Genomic DNA, 16,371 nt, shown 5'->3' with positions numbered 1-16,371 from the left:
TTTTAGTGTGATTTCTCAAACCCAAAACAAACTACACACAAGGTTAATATAAAAAAAAGGTACAAAGCAAAAATAAATTTAAGGAAATAGACCTTAAGAGCTATGCTTGAAATTCACGCTTAGCGCTGAGCTTCCTGGGAGTCAGACAGGAGGGAAGGGAGGCTTCACGTTCCCATGAATGTTTTCCCTGGAAACGCGAGCAGGGACTTTGCCTGCCACCTCCTTGGAGAGACAGCCTCCCGTGTCACTAAATGGTGTTTAAGAAATGTGTCAGGTGAAGCTTCATCTAGAGCCCACAGTGATGTCATGAGCAGAGGCCACTAGAAGGTTCTGTAGCAAACAGGGTAGTGGGTTTCGCGTGTCTGGGCCTTCGGTGAGCTTGAGGAGCTCATGGTGAAGTTGGCTAGTTGGTGAGGGGCTACACGTCAGTGACCCAGGTCAGGGGCTCTGCCTTCCCAAAGGGCAGGGCTTGGAGCAACCAAATGACTGGCCAGTACTGGCACTGGCCACCACCTTTCAAGGGAGCCATTTCCTCACCCAGGTGCCCAGGGAAGCATCCAGGAGGAGTCCTCTTGGTAAGGGGGACTCTGGTGTGGGGGCTGCACTGTCCCATGGATCAGAGCAGACCCATTTGCTCTGGGAGCCGTGTCAGCCAGCGTGGCCAATGGTGATGTCATGCACAGTGGCCATGGTGACGTCATGATCCCATGGCAGCCCTGCCGATCTGTGGTGCAGGGCAGGAAACAACAGCGGTGGCTCTGGAAGGACCCAGGGCACAGTCAGCCCTTCCTTCAGACTCTGGATTGGGATCCACTCTGGTGTTGTTTGATCAAAGACTTCCCAGGGTTTCAAGCTAAGGACTTGGTACAGAAAGTTTTAACCTTGAAAAATTTTCAAATTGGGCACCCGCTGTCAGTCACCACCATGGAAAACCCTCCACAGTGCTCTCTGGAAACAGTGTGGCTTCCCAAAGCGTGGCTCCCAACGTGGCTGCCTGGGTGAGTTCACTGTAGATCACAACCCAGCCTTTCTCTTAAGGGACTCCGTGACAGATGGTAATATAGAATTATTTAATATGGACCGGAGCCATGTGGGAGAAGGCCTTCCAAAGGCAATCCGTGACCGACTGTAATACAGAATTATTTAATGTGGACCAGATCCACGTGGGAGAAGGCCTTCCAACAGCAACAGCTTGACTTTCATCATCACCACCACTGAGCATGCTTTCCAAGAAGGATTACCTGCACTCCTGATCCTGGATCTGTTTAAAACAAAGTTTTGAGCCTTCTCTTTGCTTTCAGGATAGGAAGAGAACTTTACTGAGGTACCCTGAGCATGAGAACAGCTTCTCCTAAGGATTGAGACCATAAAAAGCAACCCAGGCCACTCCCTGCAAAAGTCACCTTGAAGGTATGCTCCTACCCTGGCCATGAGCAGGCAAGACAGGGCATGGTGCCTACTGGGTTTTAACAAAGTAAATCAAAGTTGTACCCAAACTAATCATGCCAGCAAACTGAGAAGAAATGTGGAAATGAGAAAAATTCTTCCTGGAGCTTAGTAAAGTGAACCCCAGTAGCGAGAACGTGATGGTGCCCATCCAGCAGTGAACAAGGAGGAAGCCCATCTGCCCACCAGTCAGGCTGATACTGCTCCAAAGACTGCTGACCACTGAGTTCTGTTCCAGTTTCCCAGGAGCCCCCATAAAGTATGGATCCCAAATTCCAGGTCTGTGATCCTGGAAAGGACACTCTAAAAGACCCTGAATGGCATTAGATGGCTATGGATGGCCCTGACTGGTCCTTGATGGTCTTGCATGGCCCTGGGAGGCCTTGGAAGGTCAAACATGGCTCTGAGTAGTCCTTGATAGTCATGCAAGACTCTGGGTAGCCCAAGAAAGCCCTGGATGATCTTACTTGCCCTGGGTGGTCTTATGTGGCCCTGGGTGTTTCTAGGAAACCCTGGATGGTCATGCATGGGTAGTGTGACCTTGGATGGCTCCACATGGCTGTAAATAAGCCCAGATGACTCTTCTGAGTAGTCTTGTGGGAGAGACATGAGCAGCTATAGATGGCTACCGATGGCCATAGATGGCTATGGATGGCTCTGGATGGCCATGGATGGCTGTGGATGGCCATAGGTGGCCATAGATAGTTGTGGGTAAATGCAGATGGCTGTGGATGTCTATGGATGTCTGTAGATGGCTGTGGATGGTTGTGAATGGCAGTGGATTGTTGTGGATGGCCAGGGGTGGATGTGGGTGGTTTTGGATGGCCATGGATGACTGTGGATGGCTACGAATGGATGTGGATGGTTGTGGTTGGCTGTGGATGGTTGTGGATGGTTGTGGATGGATGGATGGTTGTGGATGGCTGTGGATGGATGTGGATGGCCATGGATGGCCATGAATGGTTGTGGATGGCTATGGATGACTGTGGATAGTTGTGGATATCTGTAGATGGCTGTGGATGGTTGTGAATGGTAGTGGATTGTTGTGGATGGCCAGGGGTGGATGTGGGTGATTTTGGATGGCCATGGATGACTGTGGATGGCTACGAATGGATGTGGATGGTTGTGGTTGACTGTGGATGGTTGTGGATGGTTGTGGATGGATGGATGGTTGTGGATGGCTGTGGATGGATGTGGATGGCCATGGATGGCCATGAATGGTTGTGGATGGCTATGGGTGACTGTGGATAGTTGTGGATATCTGTAGATGGCTGTGGATGGTTGTGAATGGCAGTGGATTATTGTGGATGGCCAGGGGTGGATGTGGGTGGTTGTGGACGGCCATGGATGACTGTGGATGGCTATCGATGGATGGATGGTTGTGGATGGCTGTGGATGGCTGTGGATGGATGTGGATGGTCATGGATGGCCATGAATGGTTGTGGATGGCTATAGATGACTGTGGATAGCTGTGGATGAATGGAGATGGCTGTGGATGGCCATGGATGGCCGTGGATGGCCCTTTGTGACTCAAAGTGACCTTGGATTAGCCTGGCTGATTATGTGTGGTCCTGGGTGCCCTCCATAGTCCTGAATGAGCCTGGTGGCTGTGGGTGGCTGCGGATGTCTGTCAAGGACCCCAGGTGTCCCTTAGTGACTATTGGCAGTCTTGATGGTTCTGGGAGACACTGGGTGTTCCTGGGTAACCCTAGACAATCTTTGATGGCCCTATTTGCATGGGTTCCCTAGGTAGCCCTGGGTGCTTCTGGGTGGTTGTGGATGATTCTGATGGTTTCACATGGACCTGACAGCCCTGGTTAACCATGGGTTGGGTTGCCCTGGATCACCCAGAGTAGCCCCTAGATGGCCTCAATGATCCTGGATGACCCTGATGGATCCTGAGTGGTTGTGGTGGGGATGGATGACCATGTGTGGCTGGGGGTGACCTTGGTGTCCTTGGGGGTCTCTGGGTGCATCAGGGTGGCCCTGGATACTCGCCATAGCTCTGGGTGACCTTGCTGGCCCTGGATGTCCCTCAGAGACACCCTCAAAGTCCTCAGGGTCTGTGTTCAGGGTAATGTCTCCTGTGAGGGGAGGCGGAAGGGACGCGTTGCTGATGGTGGCTATGTGCTCTGCCCACGTGGGCTCCACGGCCACCCCCTTCCCGCTAGGTGTGGGCTTCACGGTCATCCTCATCTCGCTGTATGTCGGCTTCTTCTACAACGTTATCATCGCCTGGGCACTGCACTACCTCTTCTCCTCCTTCACCACGGAGCTCCCCTGGATTCACTGTAACAACTCCTGGAACAGCCCCAACTGCTCGGATGCCCACTCTGGCGACTCCGGTGGCAACGGCCCGGGCCTCAACGACACTTTTGGGACCACACCTGCTGCCGAGTACTTCGAGTAAGTGGGAGTCAGGTCCTCGGGAATGGGAGAGATGGTGCAGCTGGGTCCCCATTGTCGCTCCTTGGTTGGCCACCAGCCCTTGCTGACTCCCAGGGTGCGGGGAGGGGGAATCTGTTCCTGCACTCCATCCCTTTAGTGCTGTGGAGGGGCACATTTCTGAATCATTGTGATGGTCTCCAGGGACTCAGCAAAGCTCCTACAGGGCAAGCCCTCAGCAGGGATGGGGCACTGAGCAGCTCCGCTGGCTGCGATCCTGCCCCCAGCAGCGGCTCGGGGTGGGAGGGGGCTGGTGGGGAACACAGCAGCCCTGTGCGGAAGGTTGGCAAGCTCCGGTCTCTGGGAGCTGCAGCGGCGTCTCTGGAGTGAGTCAGCCCGGTGTCTGGGTTCCCTTCCTCCCTGCCCTTCCTCTGTGCATAGCCTGGGGCCAAACTGCCTCACTTGGGCCCTTGCCCTCTCCAGAAAAGATACCTTTCTTGGCTTCACTGCGCAAGAAGTCTATGACTTCAGTAGGCAGCCCCTGTCTCCAGGGTGCTCCAGCCGTCCACTTTTCGTGAGACTTTGTTTTGTTGTTTATATGCATGGCTTTATTTCTGTCTCTGGGCCTCCTTCCACCTCCCACACTGGTGAGTCCCATGTCCAGCAGCCTCCTGGGTCTCTGCCTCCTTCTCTCTTTGCGCCGGCCAGGCCTGACCTGCACAGTCCTCCCCAGCCAAGCCTGCCCCTCACCGTCCACCCCGGCCAGCCTCAACCCACACAGTCCACCCCATCTAGGCCCATCCCTCACTGTCCACCCCAGCCAGGTCTGCCCCTCACCATCCACCTGCAGCACCTGCTTTCCTGGACCCCGATGTCTGCAATGAAGTCTTTTTGGGCCCCGTGCCAGGTCCTGCTGGCCCTCCCTCATCATCACGTGGCCTGGTCCAGCCTAGAAGGGCTGTGACTGCCCCCCATGGGTCCCCTGTTTCCCCTGGACCCCTCCCGGAATCTGAACCTGGCAGGTGCCATCCACATTCCCCTGCCCCCTCCAGCTGGGCCTGGGGCCTTGTGCTGGGTCACATTCTGACAGGCGGACTCTTAAACTCAGCCGCCATTTCGGAGAGGAGGAGAGGAGGAGAGGAGGAGAGGAGGAGAGGAGGAGAGAACATTTGTGCGATTCTCACTACATCCACTGTTTCCCGTCAGAAGGAGAGAGAGTCCAGGCCGGGGCGCCAGGAAGGCGTTCGTGGGAGGAGGGCTGGTTTCAGAAGTGGGCAGGCGGGAGAGAAGATGCACCCGGGATGAGTCCCGGTTGGTTTGCCTGAAGACACCTGAGCATCGCCATAGGAAGCACAGCCTCAGGCAAGGTCGTGGGAGCGTCTGACAGGACTCTCGTGGTGACAGGCAAGCAGGAAATGATGAAATCGTCCAAATAACGCAGTCACACCATTTGTCCAAGTAGATTTTAACATTCTTGAGGGAGAAAATTCCCATTGCGTGTGGATGGCCTGTTCACACCTACATTTCCCTAATTAAACACCCCACAGACACCCCAAGCCCGGGCTGCATGTGCCCTTGCTGTGTGGCCAGATCTCAGGGTTAGCGTGTGATCAAAGAGAGGGGCCAGCAGGAGAGAGCGGGGGGCACACAGAGCCAGGGGCGGAGGCCGCAGAGGCGCCACCGAGGTGAGAGCCTGAGAGTTCCCAGTACCCAATGCCCTGTTAAAGCTGCCAAGTACCACCACATGGGGACTGCTTTCCTTTTGTTTGGGCAGTGTGGGAAATGTTGACTCACCTAAGTGATGTTTAGGTAAGAAAATCGGAGAGGAAAATTTAGTGTAATGATTAGTCCAGTGATCCGTTGTTAAGAATGCTAGAAGGAAAGAACATGTGTTATTATTTTAAACGATCAGACTAGTGAAGTCTATTTGGAAGTTCTCAGTCTGGAAGGAAGGAAGGAAGGAAACGGAAAGGTGCCCAGTCCTTCACTCAGAAGCCCTGTCCGCACTGGCACGTGGTATACTCTAGCTGGCGGCAGCCCAAGAGCAGACGTGGGGAGTTGGAGAAGGTTTAAGATCAATTCACAAATGATTAATGACCCAGCGCACTGAGGCACTTGGCGCTCCTCCCACGCCTTCCGAAGGTGATTTTCCCAACAGTGGGACTCAGGTTCCCCTGAAACAGGCCCCAGTGACTCTTAGGAAGCAAGGGGGACAGTCGTAACATGCTCAGGTCTGCTGGGGGTTTTCTGGATTTCGAACCCACTTTATAAAGCAGATAACTGGACAAAGGATGTCAGGTTCCTGCTGGCGCATGTAGTCGGGGAGTGGATGTTCCACCATGAAAGGCCACAAAGGCCAGAGTGGTTGTGATGCATGGTGGTGCGGCTCTTTGTCCTAGATAATGGGTATGCCTGACTTTGTCGGTAACCACAAAAGGGACTGAGTTTCCTACACAATGTACCAAACATGCCGTGTCATAAATTTGACAACTAAGATGTTAGCAGGAGTAGATCTGAAAGGGCTTTATCGTGCGTTTTTACTACAGGTCCTCAGGAAGTAACCGTGAGGCCTGGGTGAGATGCTGGCCATGTCTTCTGGGCCCTAAGTCAGAAAAGGCTGCTGAGCTACCCCATTGACAGCACTTCCTCCACATGCCATGAATGCCATGTGCGGTGCTGGCTCCTGCACCCAGTGTTCCTCAGGGTTGGCAAATGAAATGTATCCTTGGGAGTTGCTGGCCCCCTGGCCCCCAGGGGTCCCAGCCAGCCTTCCTGCATTGCCACTTCCTTCTTGGGCAGCAGCCCACCCACCAGAGGGAGGTGGCAGAAATGGTTCCTGCAGAGAAATGAAAGGAACCCTTCCCTGTAGGAACCTGGAGATTACTGATTAGCTGCATCCCACAAATTTGATATGCTATGTTTTCATTTCAAAACCCCAACACAGGACCACATAACTCTGACCAGTTTACAGTTTCCCTACTTCTATAAATACTTATCAACACTGCCTAATATAAATTATAAAGTTATAAATTAAAGCTATTAATTTGTCTCAAAGGGACTGCATTAGCTGCATCCTACAAAGTTTGATATGCTGTGTTTTCATTTCATTCAGTTCAAAGTATTCCCTAATCCTTCTTTTGATTTCTGTTTGACTAATGGGGCATTTTTAGAAGTTTGTTTTTTAATTTGAAATGTATGGAGGTTTGCTAGATATTTTTGTTATTGATTTCTAATTTAATTCTGTTTTGGCAAGATGATGTGCTTATACATCTTTAATATTTTAAAATATATTGAGACTTGTTTATGACCTACCAGATGGTTTACATTGGTGAATGTTCCACGTGCGCCTAGAAGAATATGTATTATGCTGTCTGGTTGGAGAGTTGCATAAATGTCAGAGAGGTCATGTTAGGTCATTGTATTGTTCAGGTTTTCTACATCCTTACTGGTTTTCTGTCTACTTACTCTATCAGTTACTGAGAAAGGGGTACTGAAATCTCAACTATAATTGTAGATTTGTCTATTTTTTTCACTTCTATCAGTATTTGCTTCATTCATGTATTTTGAAACTCTGCTATGAAGTGCATACATGTTTATTATTATTAGTCTTTGAATTGACCACTTTACCATTTGAACTACCCTTGCAGGTTAGATTTCTCATTCTGAAGTCTACTTTGTCTGACAGTAATATGGCCACCCCAACTTTCTTATGATTGCTGTTTGTCTGGTATTATCTTTTCCAGCCTTTTATTTTTAAACTATATGGGCATTATATATAAAATGGATTTATTGTAGACACCATCGAGTTGGTTGTGCTTTTTATCCAATATGGCAATCTCTGTTTTTAAATTAGAATTTCCATTCAATAATTGTCAGCATGGCTGGCTTTAAGTCTTTCATTGTGCTAATTTTTTGCCCCATCTCTTCTTTGTTTCTTGTTCCCTCTGTTTATTCCCTGTTTTGAATTAATTTTTTAGGCTTTCATTTTATCAACATTATTAGCTAATAAACTATAGCTTTCTGTTTTCCTTTTTTCGTGGATTTTATAGGATTTACAACATTGACGTTTAACTTATCACAGTCTGTCTTCAAGTGACGTGATACTGTTTCACAGAACAGAAGGGCCTACAACAGTAGACTTCTGTTTCCTTCACGTCCTTTGTGCAATTGTCGCCATAGATTTTATTTCTACAGTATGTATCAACTCCATGACACCTTGCTGCTACTTCTGCTTTAAGCATTTACATTTTAAACAAATCTGACACAGAAAAGAAGTTTTTTTTTTATATATTTTTATATTTACCTGCATAGTCACAATCTTTAGTGCTGTCCGATCCTGTATGTAGATCAGGGTTTCCATTTAAGACCATCTTCCTTCCATCTAAAGCATTTCCTTTAACATTTCTTGTAGTGTAGACTTGCTGGCCATGATTCAGCTTGGACGTTACACAAAAATATTTTGCCTTCTTGAGGGGTTATTGTGATAAACTATACATAGCATTGCTTACCATCTTAGCCATTTTTAAGTGCACAGTTCAGTGGCATTAGGTACATTCACATGTTGTGCAACCATGACCATCATCCATTGGAACTTTCCCCTTCTCCAAAGCTGAAATTTTGTCCCCATTAAACACTAAGTCCCTATCCTCCCTCACCACAGCCCCTGGCAGCTACCATTCTACTTTCCATCTCTGTGAATTTGTCTACTCTAGGTCCCTCCTCTGAGTAGAATCACTTATTTTTTTGTGACTGGCTTATTTTACTTAGCATATGTCTTCAAGGTTTATTGAAGAATTTCAGAACAAGAATTTCATTCCTTTTTAAGGCCAAATAATATTCCAATTCCATCGTATGGATATATAATGTTTTGTTTATCCATTTATCTTTTTCCTTTTTAGAGACAGGATCTCACTGTGTTGTCCAGGCTGGAGTGTGCAGTGGTATGATCACTGCTCACTGCAGCCTTGACCTTCTGGGCTCAAGCAATCCTCCTGCCTCAGATTCCCATGTAGCTGGGACTACAGGTATGTGACACCACATCCAGCTAATTTTTAAAAATTTTGTATAAAGTGGGGTCTTGCCATGTTGCCCAGGCCTGTCTTAAACTCCTGGGCTCAAGTAATCCTCCCGCCTCAGCCTCCCAGAGCACTGCGATTACAAATGTGAACACCACACCTGGCCAGATCTATTTGTCTCTTGATGGACATTTGGGTTGTTTCCACCTTTTGGCTACTGTGAAAACATGCTGCTGTGAACTTCAGTATTGAGTACCTGCTTTCACTGCTTTTGAGTGGATACCCAGAAGTTGAATTGCTGGAGCCATGTGATGATTCTGTGTTTAATTTTTTGAGGAACCACCACACTGTTTCCCACTGTGGATGCAAATCAGAACAAGGGTTCCAATTTCCCCACATCCTTGACAACACTTAGAACTTCCTGCTTGTTTATTTTGATAATAGCCATCCTAATGGGTGTGAAGTGGCCTCTCACTGTGTTTTTGATTTCTATTTCCATAGTGATTAGAGACTATTGGGCATCTCTTCATGTGTTTATTGGCCATTTGTATACCTTCTTTGGAGCAATATCTATTCAAGTCCTTTGCCTATTTTTGAATTGGGCTGTCAGTTTTTTTTGTTGTTGAGTTTTTGGAGTTCTTTACATATTTTAGACATTATTCTCTTATCAGATTAATAGATGATTTGCAAATACTTTCTCTCATTCTGTAGTTTTCCTTTTCACTCTTTTGATAGCACCCTTCAATGCACAAAAGTTTTAAATTTTGATGAAGTCCAATTCATCTTTTGTGTCATATCTAAGAAACCATTGCCAAGTCCAAGATTATGAAAATTTACCCTATGTTCTCTTCCAAGAGTTTTATGGTTTTAGCCCTTATATTTGGCTCTTTGATCCATTTTGGTTTAATTTTTGTATATCATGTGAAGTGGCTGTTGACTGATTTTCCTCTGGTTGTAGATCACATTTCTTGCTTCTTGTCATGTCTAGTAATTTATTAGATGCTAGACTTGGTGAGTTTTATACTAATGGGTACTTGGTGGTTGTTGTGCTTGTTTAGAGAGTGTTAGATTTGTTCTAATGGGAAGTTAATGTGCTTTGGCACAATTTTATCCTTTGGAAGCTTGTTTCACCCCCTCACTGCCTTGGCTCCCTCTTGGTAAAACGGGGTGAGAGGGCTGCTGTGAGGTCATCACAATGATGCGTGGGAGGCCCGAGCATGCCTGGATCACCACCAGTGGCTCCACTGTCACCCAATTGAAGAATCATGGCCACGAATTCACCAGGAAAAAGAGCCCAGCAGAAATTGGGAGGTGCTGTGCCTTTTCCACTCCCAGTGAACATCCTTGGGCCAACGCTTTTCTGGTCCTCCCAACTATTTATGGCTTATGAAACGCCTGCACGTGAGCCCCATGCCCCTTCCCGGACGTCCTTTGATTGTCTCGCCCACCCTACCCTCAGAAGCATGGACATGCTGGGAGCCACACAGCTTTCCCCGGCTCCTGGCATGGCTGGTTCCCATGCTGTGGTCAGCTGTGGGGACCCCTCTTCTCAGGTTGACAGCACTCAGGAGTGTCCAGTTCTCTAAATTGTCTGTGGGATTTCAAATAACCTCAAAGCACAGTGACTTTCTAATCTCGAGAAGGGGCTCAACCCAGTGTGTTGAGGTGCTGCTTCTGAAGTTGCTTTCATGTTTGATGCTGAGCCAGCTGTGTGTGCTGTGGACGCAACCTTGTGAGAAGGCCCCGAGAGTGGCAGCGCACTTTCCCTGGGCCTCCGCCTCAGGTTCAGGAGGGCCTGTGCCACGTAGGGGCATTGGCTGAGTTTGCCTTTTCTCCAGGCACATGGGAAAGGGGAGAGGGTGTGCTGTTTGGTCTGAGTGTGTAATCCATGCACGTGTGTGTGCGAGGCACCGAGGCTGCCAAGGCATGGGCGGGTGGCATGCTGGGGTCAGTGATACCATGGGCAGTGAGTGAGGAGTGGTCTGGGCTGCATGAAGTTGCTGTGAGGCCTCAGAGGCTGTCCGTGGTAAGGCCTTGCTGGGGGAGCAGAGCGATGGGGACTCGGCCAGCAGGGGCAGAGCCTGGTGTGTGGCCGGAGTGAGAAGAAGGCCCTGGGAGTCTCCACTGCCCCAGGAAGGGCAGGCGTGACCTCCACCGGCTCAGGCGACTTCCCCTGCACAGTGTGGGTGACAGACAGCCTCCTGACTGAGCGACTTGCCCTCGGAGAAGAGCAGAGAATGGTGGTGACGGTTTCAGTGGTGCAGCCATCTGTCTACCCGGCCAACCTGGGGCCTGTTCCTGGGCGCCCTCCAGGATAGGATGGAAGCACTGTCCATCCCTTTCAGGGCTCATGGGGCCTTTCCTGTTGGCAGCAGCCAGGGTGTCTGGTATGATTCTGGAGTTTGAAGAGCCGAATTCCTGGGACATGGCCCTGGAATGCCTCACAGCTGGTGGAAAGCTCCGGAGGCTGCAGTCGGCCGGGCTCCCTCATGGGTGTCCGGTGTTATCTCCCGGGGACCTCAGTGGACCCACAACAGAAGCAAACCTGGGCAGTGGGAGCTCCTCTCATAACGCGGCTCCTGGGTGTCGCGGCTCCTGGGTGTCGCGGCTCCTGACTCGACGGTGGCAGCGGCACGGCTGTTACAGTCGCCTTGGCCTCAAGCCACCGTCTGCAATGGTGACGCAGCCCGCTGCATGTAGCCTGGTGCATGTTCTCCCGCAGAGTGTCACCGGGATGGAATGAGTTCCCACAGAAAGGGGGCCCAGGGTCTGTGCCTGGAGCAAGGAGCACGGCCGATGGTCAGCTCCATCCCTCACCCTCTGCTCTGCCCTTTGTGAGGGATCCTGCAAAAAAACAGTGGAACTGCGAGTGATTCCTGCTGGAGCAGAGTCATCCACTAAACCTGTTCCTCATGGAATCCTCATAGCAGCAAGGGCTGTGAGCAGGTGTCGTGAGCCGTCCCCTCAGAAAACAGTGCTGGCTGGAGCCTGTGTGCCTGGTATTACTGCTAGAGTTTGCCCAGCCTCATCCCTGGAGAGGGACCCTGGGGCCATCCTGTGGGCAGCAGTGGGTACCCAGCATTGCTCAGCAACTTTCTTTTGGTTTCTGTGGCTCCTTTTCTTCAAAGACCCAAGGTGCCCTTTCTCTCCCCAGCTCCAATGAGCAGAGGTGCCAAGGGCAGAGGGTGAGGTGGGGCTTCCTGGGCCTCCCATGTGCTCCGCGGGTTTCAAGGGCAGCCCTGACACCTCTGCCAGGGCCTGTGGGCCAGACCTCCCTGGAGGGCATCTCTTGTCCATCAGACTGGATGCTTTCTGCCCTGCTGAGATGGGGAGGGCCGGTCCCTGGGCAAGCTCAGCCGTCCAGTGCCAGGGGGGTTAACAGCCACCCACAGAGGCCCCCGCTGACTCCCCTCTGCAGGCGTGGCGTGCTGCACCTCCACCAGAGCCATGGCATCGACGACCTGGGGCCTCCACGGTGGCAGCTCACAGCCTGCCTGGTGCTGGTCATCGTGCTGCTCTACTTCAGCCTCTGGAAGGGTGTGAAGACCTCGGGGAAGGTGAGGCTCAGGGTCACCAACTGGGCCTGTAGACATGGGGCCACCAAGTGGACATGTGGCCGTGGCTGGGCAGGAGGTGCACATGTGGCCTCAGTTGGGTTTTGTGCTACAAATGTGGCCATGGCCAGGTTGGGGTGGACACATGGCCATGGTTGAGTTTGGGGGACACATATGGCCATGATCAGCTTGGGAGTGTACACGTGGCCATGGTTGGGGGTACACCTGTGGCTGTGCTGGGTTGGCTTGGGTAGACACATGGCCGTGGCTGGGTGGGGGGAAGGTGGACACGTGGCCGTGGCTGGGCTGGGTGGACACAGGGCACCGTCGGGTTTTGGGTCCATATGTGGCCGTGTTTGGGGAAGGGCCTCAGGAGAGAAGCACCCACGGCAGTGTTTCTGGCAGGAAGGCACACACAACGTGGTTTTTTTTGTTGATAAAAATACTTTGGGAGGCTGAGGCAGGCAGATCACCTGAGGTCAGGAGTTCAAGACCAGCCTGGCCAACATGATGAAACCCTGTCTCTACTAAAAGTACAAAATTAGCCGGGCGTGGTAGCATATGCCTGTAATCCCAGCTACATGGGAAGCTGAGGCAGGAGAATTGCTTGAACCCAGGAGGCGGAGGTTGCAGTGAGCTGAGATCATGCCATTGCACTCCAGCGTGGGCAAAAAGAGCGAAACTCCATCTCAAAAAAATAAATAAATAAAATAAATACTTTTTTTAAAACCAGTTTTGACCAAGGTATGCCCCTCCCTTGGAACAGTGTGTGTAGTGTGGCACCAGCCTCCTGCAGGGAGCCTCCTGCAGGGACACAGCCCAGAGCTACCTTTCATCGTCCCACAGTGCCATTCACCAGTGTCAATCCACTCATCCCACGCATCAGAAAACCCCCATCAGCCACTCCCAGCTACTCTGGCGGACCGAATGCAGAAAAGTGCTTTCCCTGCCAAGCTGTTCTTCCCATTCCATCCCTGGGGAGGGTGTGCGGGACGGAAAGCGTTTGACCTTCTCACTCCAATGAGCATTTGCTGAGCTGGCGTCCCGGGAGATGTTTGGGAACTGGGCCTCCCAGTCAGAGGACAAGCTGTCAGGGCAACCTAGTGCCCATGTGCCGGTGTCTGCTCCCACCGAGGGCCCTACCTGTGCAGCCTGGTGACACTGCCCTCTCCTGCAGGTGGTGTGGATCACAGCCACCATGCCATACGTGGTCCTTACTGCCCTGCTCCTGCGTGGGGTCACCCTCCCTGGGGCTATAGACGGCATCAGAGCGTACCTGAGCGTCGACTTCTACCGGCTCTGCGAGGCGTCTGTGAGTACAACCCGCTCACTGCTTCACAGTCCACAGGGGCTCTGACGTTCCCGGGTTTCCATACTCATTGCCTGCCAGGGCTGAGATGTATCAGAGTTGCGGAAACCAGGGTTCTTTCCTCAGGAAGCCAAATCTTAAATACCCATGATACAGTATGAGTCATCTAAATCAGATTACATCGAAAACTCCATCTAGAGTCAGGCTGCAGATTTGGTCAGCAAAAGAAGAAATAATTCAGGGTTAAAATGTTTGGAGAAGGCCTCCTGGAGAGAGACTTGGCTGGGCCATGGGGGATGGGCCCCTTGTCAAGAAAGGGAAGAGAAGGGGCTGCACCATTTCTTACAAACAGGCCCAGAAACAGAAGCAGCCGTTGGAGGAAGGCTGGCATGACAAAAATGGCAGCTCACTTGGGGCATTGTTGGAAATCAGGTGGACTAGGTGGAGGAGGTGGCAGGCCCCAAAGCCACCCAGGGGCGTCCATGTTGCTGTGAGAGGACGATGCAGCAAGAGGTGTGGGGCCATCTCAGCTGGAGTGTGAGGCAGGAGGCCGTTGAGAGGTGCTGCCCTATGTGGGTGGGCCAGTGGTGCCAGGTCTGGGGTCATGAGGCAAGTGTAAACCCAAGGCAGAAGTGGGAAGGAAGGGAGACAGGATAGGCAGGCATGGCTGCAAGCCTCCCAGGAAGCCCCAGGGAGGTAGCAGCTGACAGGTGCAGTGGGAGAAGGCACCTGGACATGGCACCTATGAGCCTGCAAAGCAGCTGGGTGGGGGTGGGGGTGGAAGTGTGTCTGCAGCACTGAAGGGGAAGCCCCTGTGGAGACAGGAGCCATGGGTGCAGCAGGCATGTGGTCCACGGGAGCCACAGAAGAGAGAGGAGCACAACCAGGGCAGCAAAATCAGTCGTGGCCAGGGACCCACAAGTGCAGAGCTGGAGCCGGACAAACCGTGAAGCCAGCAGTGTGTCAGGACCCCAGAAAGGCCAAAGTGAAGTCAAGGGGTGCATTTGCAGGAGCAGGACGTGTTATAGAATCAAACAAAAATGTCACAAATACAATGCTCCAGCCAGGAAAAATAAGCAGCCCCATGAGAAGGCAAAACAAACACCAGTGCATGTGAAAAGATGTCCATTGGAGAACAAATTACACAGATGAGATGTCAAAAATTAGGTGGAGAGAGTGAATAGATTGGATGGATGGATGGGTGGATGGAAGGCTGGCTGGCTGGCTGGCTGGCTGGCTGGATGATAGGCAGGTAGGTGGACAGAGTGGATGGATGCATGGATGGACGGGTGGATGGACAGATGGACAGATGGATGGATGGATGGATGGATGGATGGATGGATGGATGGATGGATGGATGGATGAGTAGGTAGGTAGGTGGATAGGATGGATGTATGGATGACAGTTAAGTAGGTGGATAAAATGGATAGATAGGATGGATGAATGGATGACTGATAGGTAAGTAGGTGGATAGAATGGATGGATGGATGGATGATGAATGGATGATGGATGGGTGAATAAGTGGATGAATGGTAGGTAGGTAGCTGGATAGGATGGACGGATGGATAATGGATGGATGATGGATGGGTGGATGAATGGATGGATGGATGATGGGTGGATTGGTGGATGATGGATGGATGGGTGTATGGATGAATGATAGGTGGGTAGCTGGATAGGATGGATGGATGGATGATGGATGGGTGGATGGATGATGGATGGGTGGATGGATGATGGGTGGATTGCTGGATGATGGATGGATGGGTGGATGGATGAATGATAGGTAGGTAGCTGGACAGCATGGATGGATGATGGATGGGTGGATGGATGGATGATGGATGAGTGGATGGATGGATGATAGGTAGGTAGCTAGATAGGATGGATGGATGGATAATGGATGGATGATGGATGGGTGGATGGATGATGGATGGATTGCTGGATGATGGATGGATGGGTGGATGGATGAATGATAGGTAGGTAGCTGGACAGCATGGATGGATGATGGATGGGTGGATGGATGGATGATGGATGGGTGGATGGATGGATGATAGGTAGGTAGGTAGATAGGATGGATATACAACAGGATGGATGGCGATAGATATGTACACACACATGTACTTCATATATTCATAGATGATATATGGTTGATAGATTATAGAGATGACAGATAGATGATAGACTGGTGATGGATTGATAGATGACAGTGATAGATGACAGATAGATGGATGAGTGATTGATAGATACTAGATGATGGACTGATGTATAGTGAAGAGAAATCAGGAAAGAAATGGAAGGAAAAGACAATTCCAGGTCCTGGAGTGTAAGTGCATGAGGTGAGGCCCAGGGAGGCAGCCGTGGGCACTGGCTCTGGGGTGGCACTGGGCAGAGGCCTGAGCTGCACACACAGCTCAGGGTGAGGAGGAGGCAGGTGCTCCCCTGTGACACCTGATCCAGCCTGCAGTCACTTGGCCAGGCAGGTGAGTGATGACTAGCATGGGAGCCACATTAGGGTATGAACCTCTCCACCCACTGCCCACCCAGCCACTCTTGGCTTGGCTCCTCCCCTCATGCTGAGACACTGGCCATCTGCACAGCCCTGACTGCAGGGCCTGGCCATCTGCCCCCAAACCCACTGTTCCAGGACCTGGGGTGGCCTTGAGGCTAT

At 51.1% G+C, this 16,371-nt stretch overlaps 1 protein-coding gene across 1 annotated transcript in view; it reads left to right on the top strand.

Moving 5' to 3' along the window:
* Positions 1-16,371, top strand: part of SLC6A3 (solute carrier family 6 member 3) — a 50,120-nt gene that overhangs the window by 8,681 nt on the left and 25,068 nt on the right. The window contains exons 4-6 of the mRNA XM_045393510.2: positions 3,618-3,852; positions 12,265-12,403; positions 13,578-13,712. Of these exons, the coding sequence (XP_045249445.1) occupies positions 3,618-3,852; positions 12,265-12,403; positions 13,578-13,712 (509 nt within the window). The remainder of the gene's footprint in view (positions 1-3,617; positions 3,853-12,264; positions 12,404-13,577; positions 13,713-16,371) is intronic.

Source organism: Macaca fascicularis, chromosome 6 (genome assembly GCF_037993035.2).
Source record: "Macaca fascicularis isolate 582-1 chromosome 6, T2T-MFA8v1.1".
NCBI lineage: Eukaryota > Metazoa > Chordata > Mammalia > Primates > Cercopithecidae > Macaca > Macaca fascicularis.
Note: the sequence above shows the minus strand (reverse complement) of the source record. Positions and strands in the feature narration are given on the sequence as shown.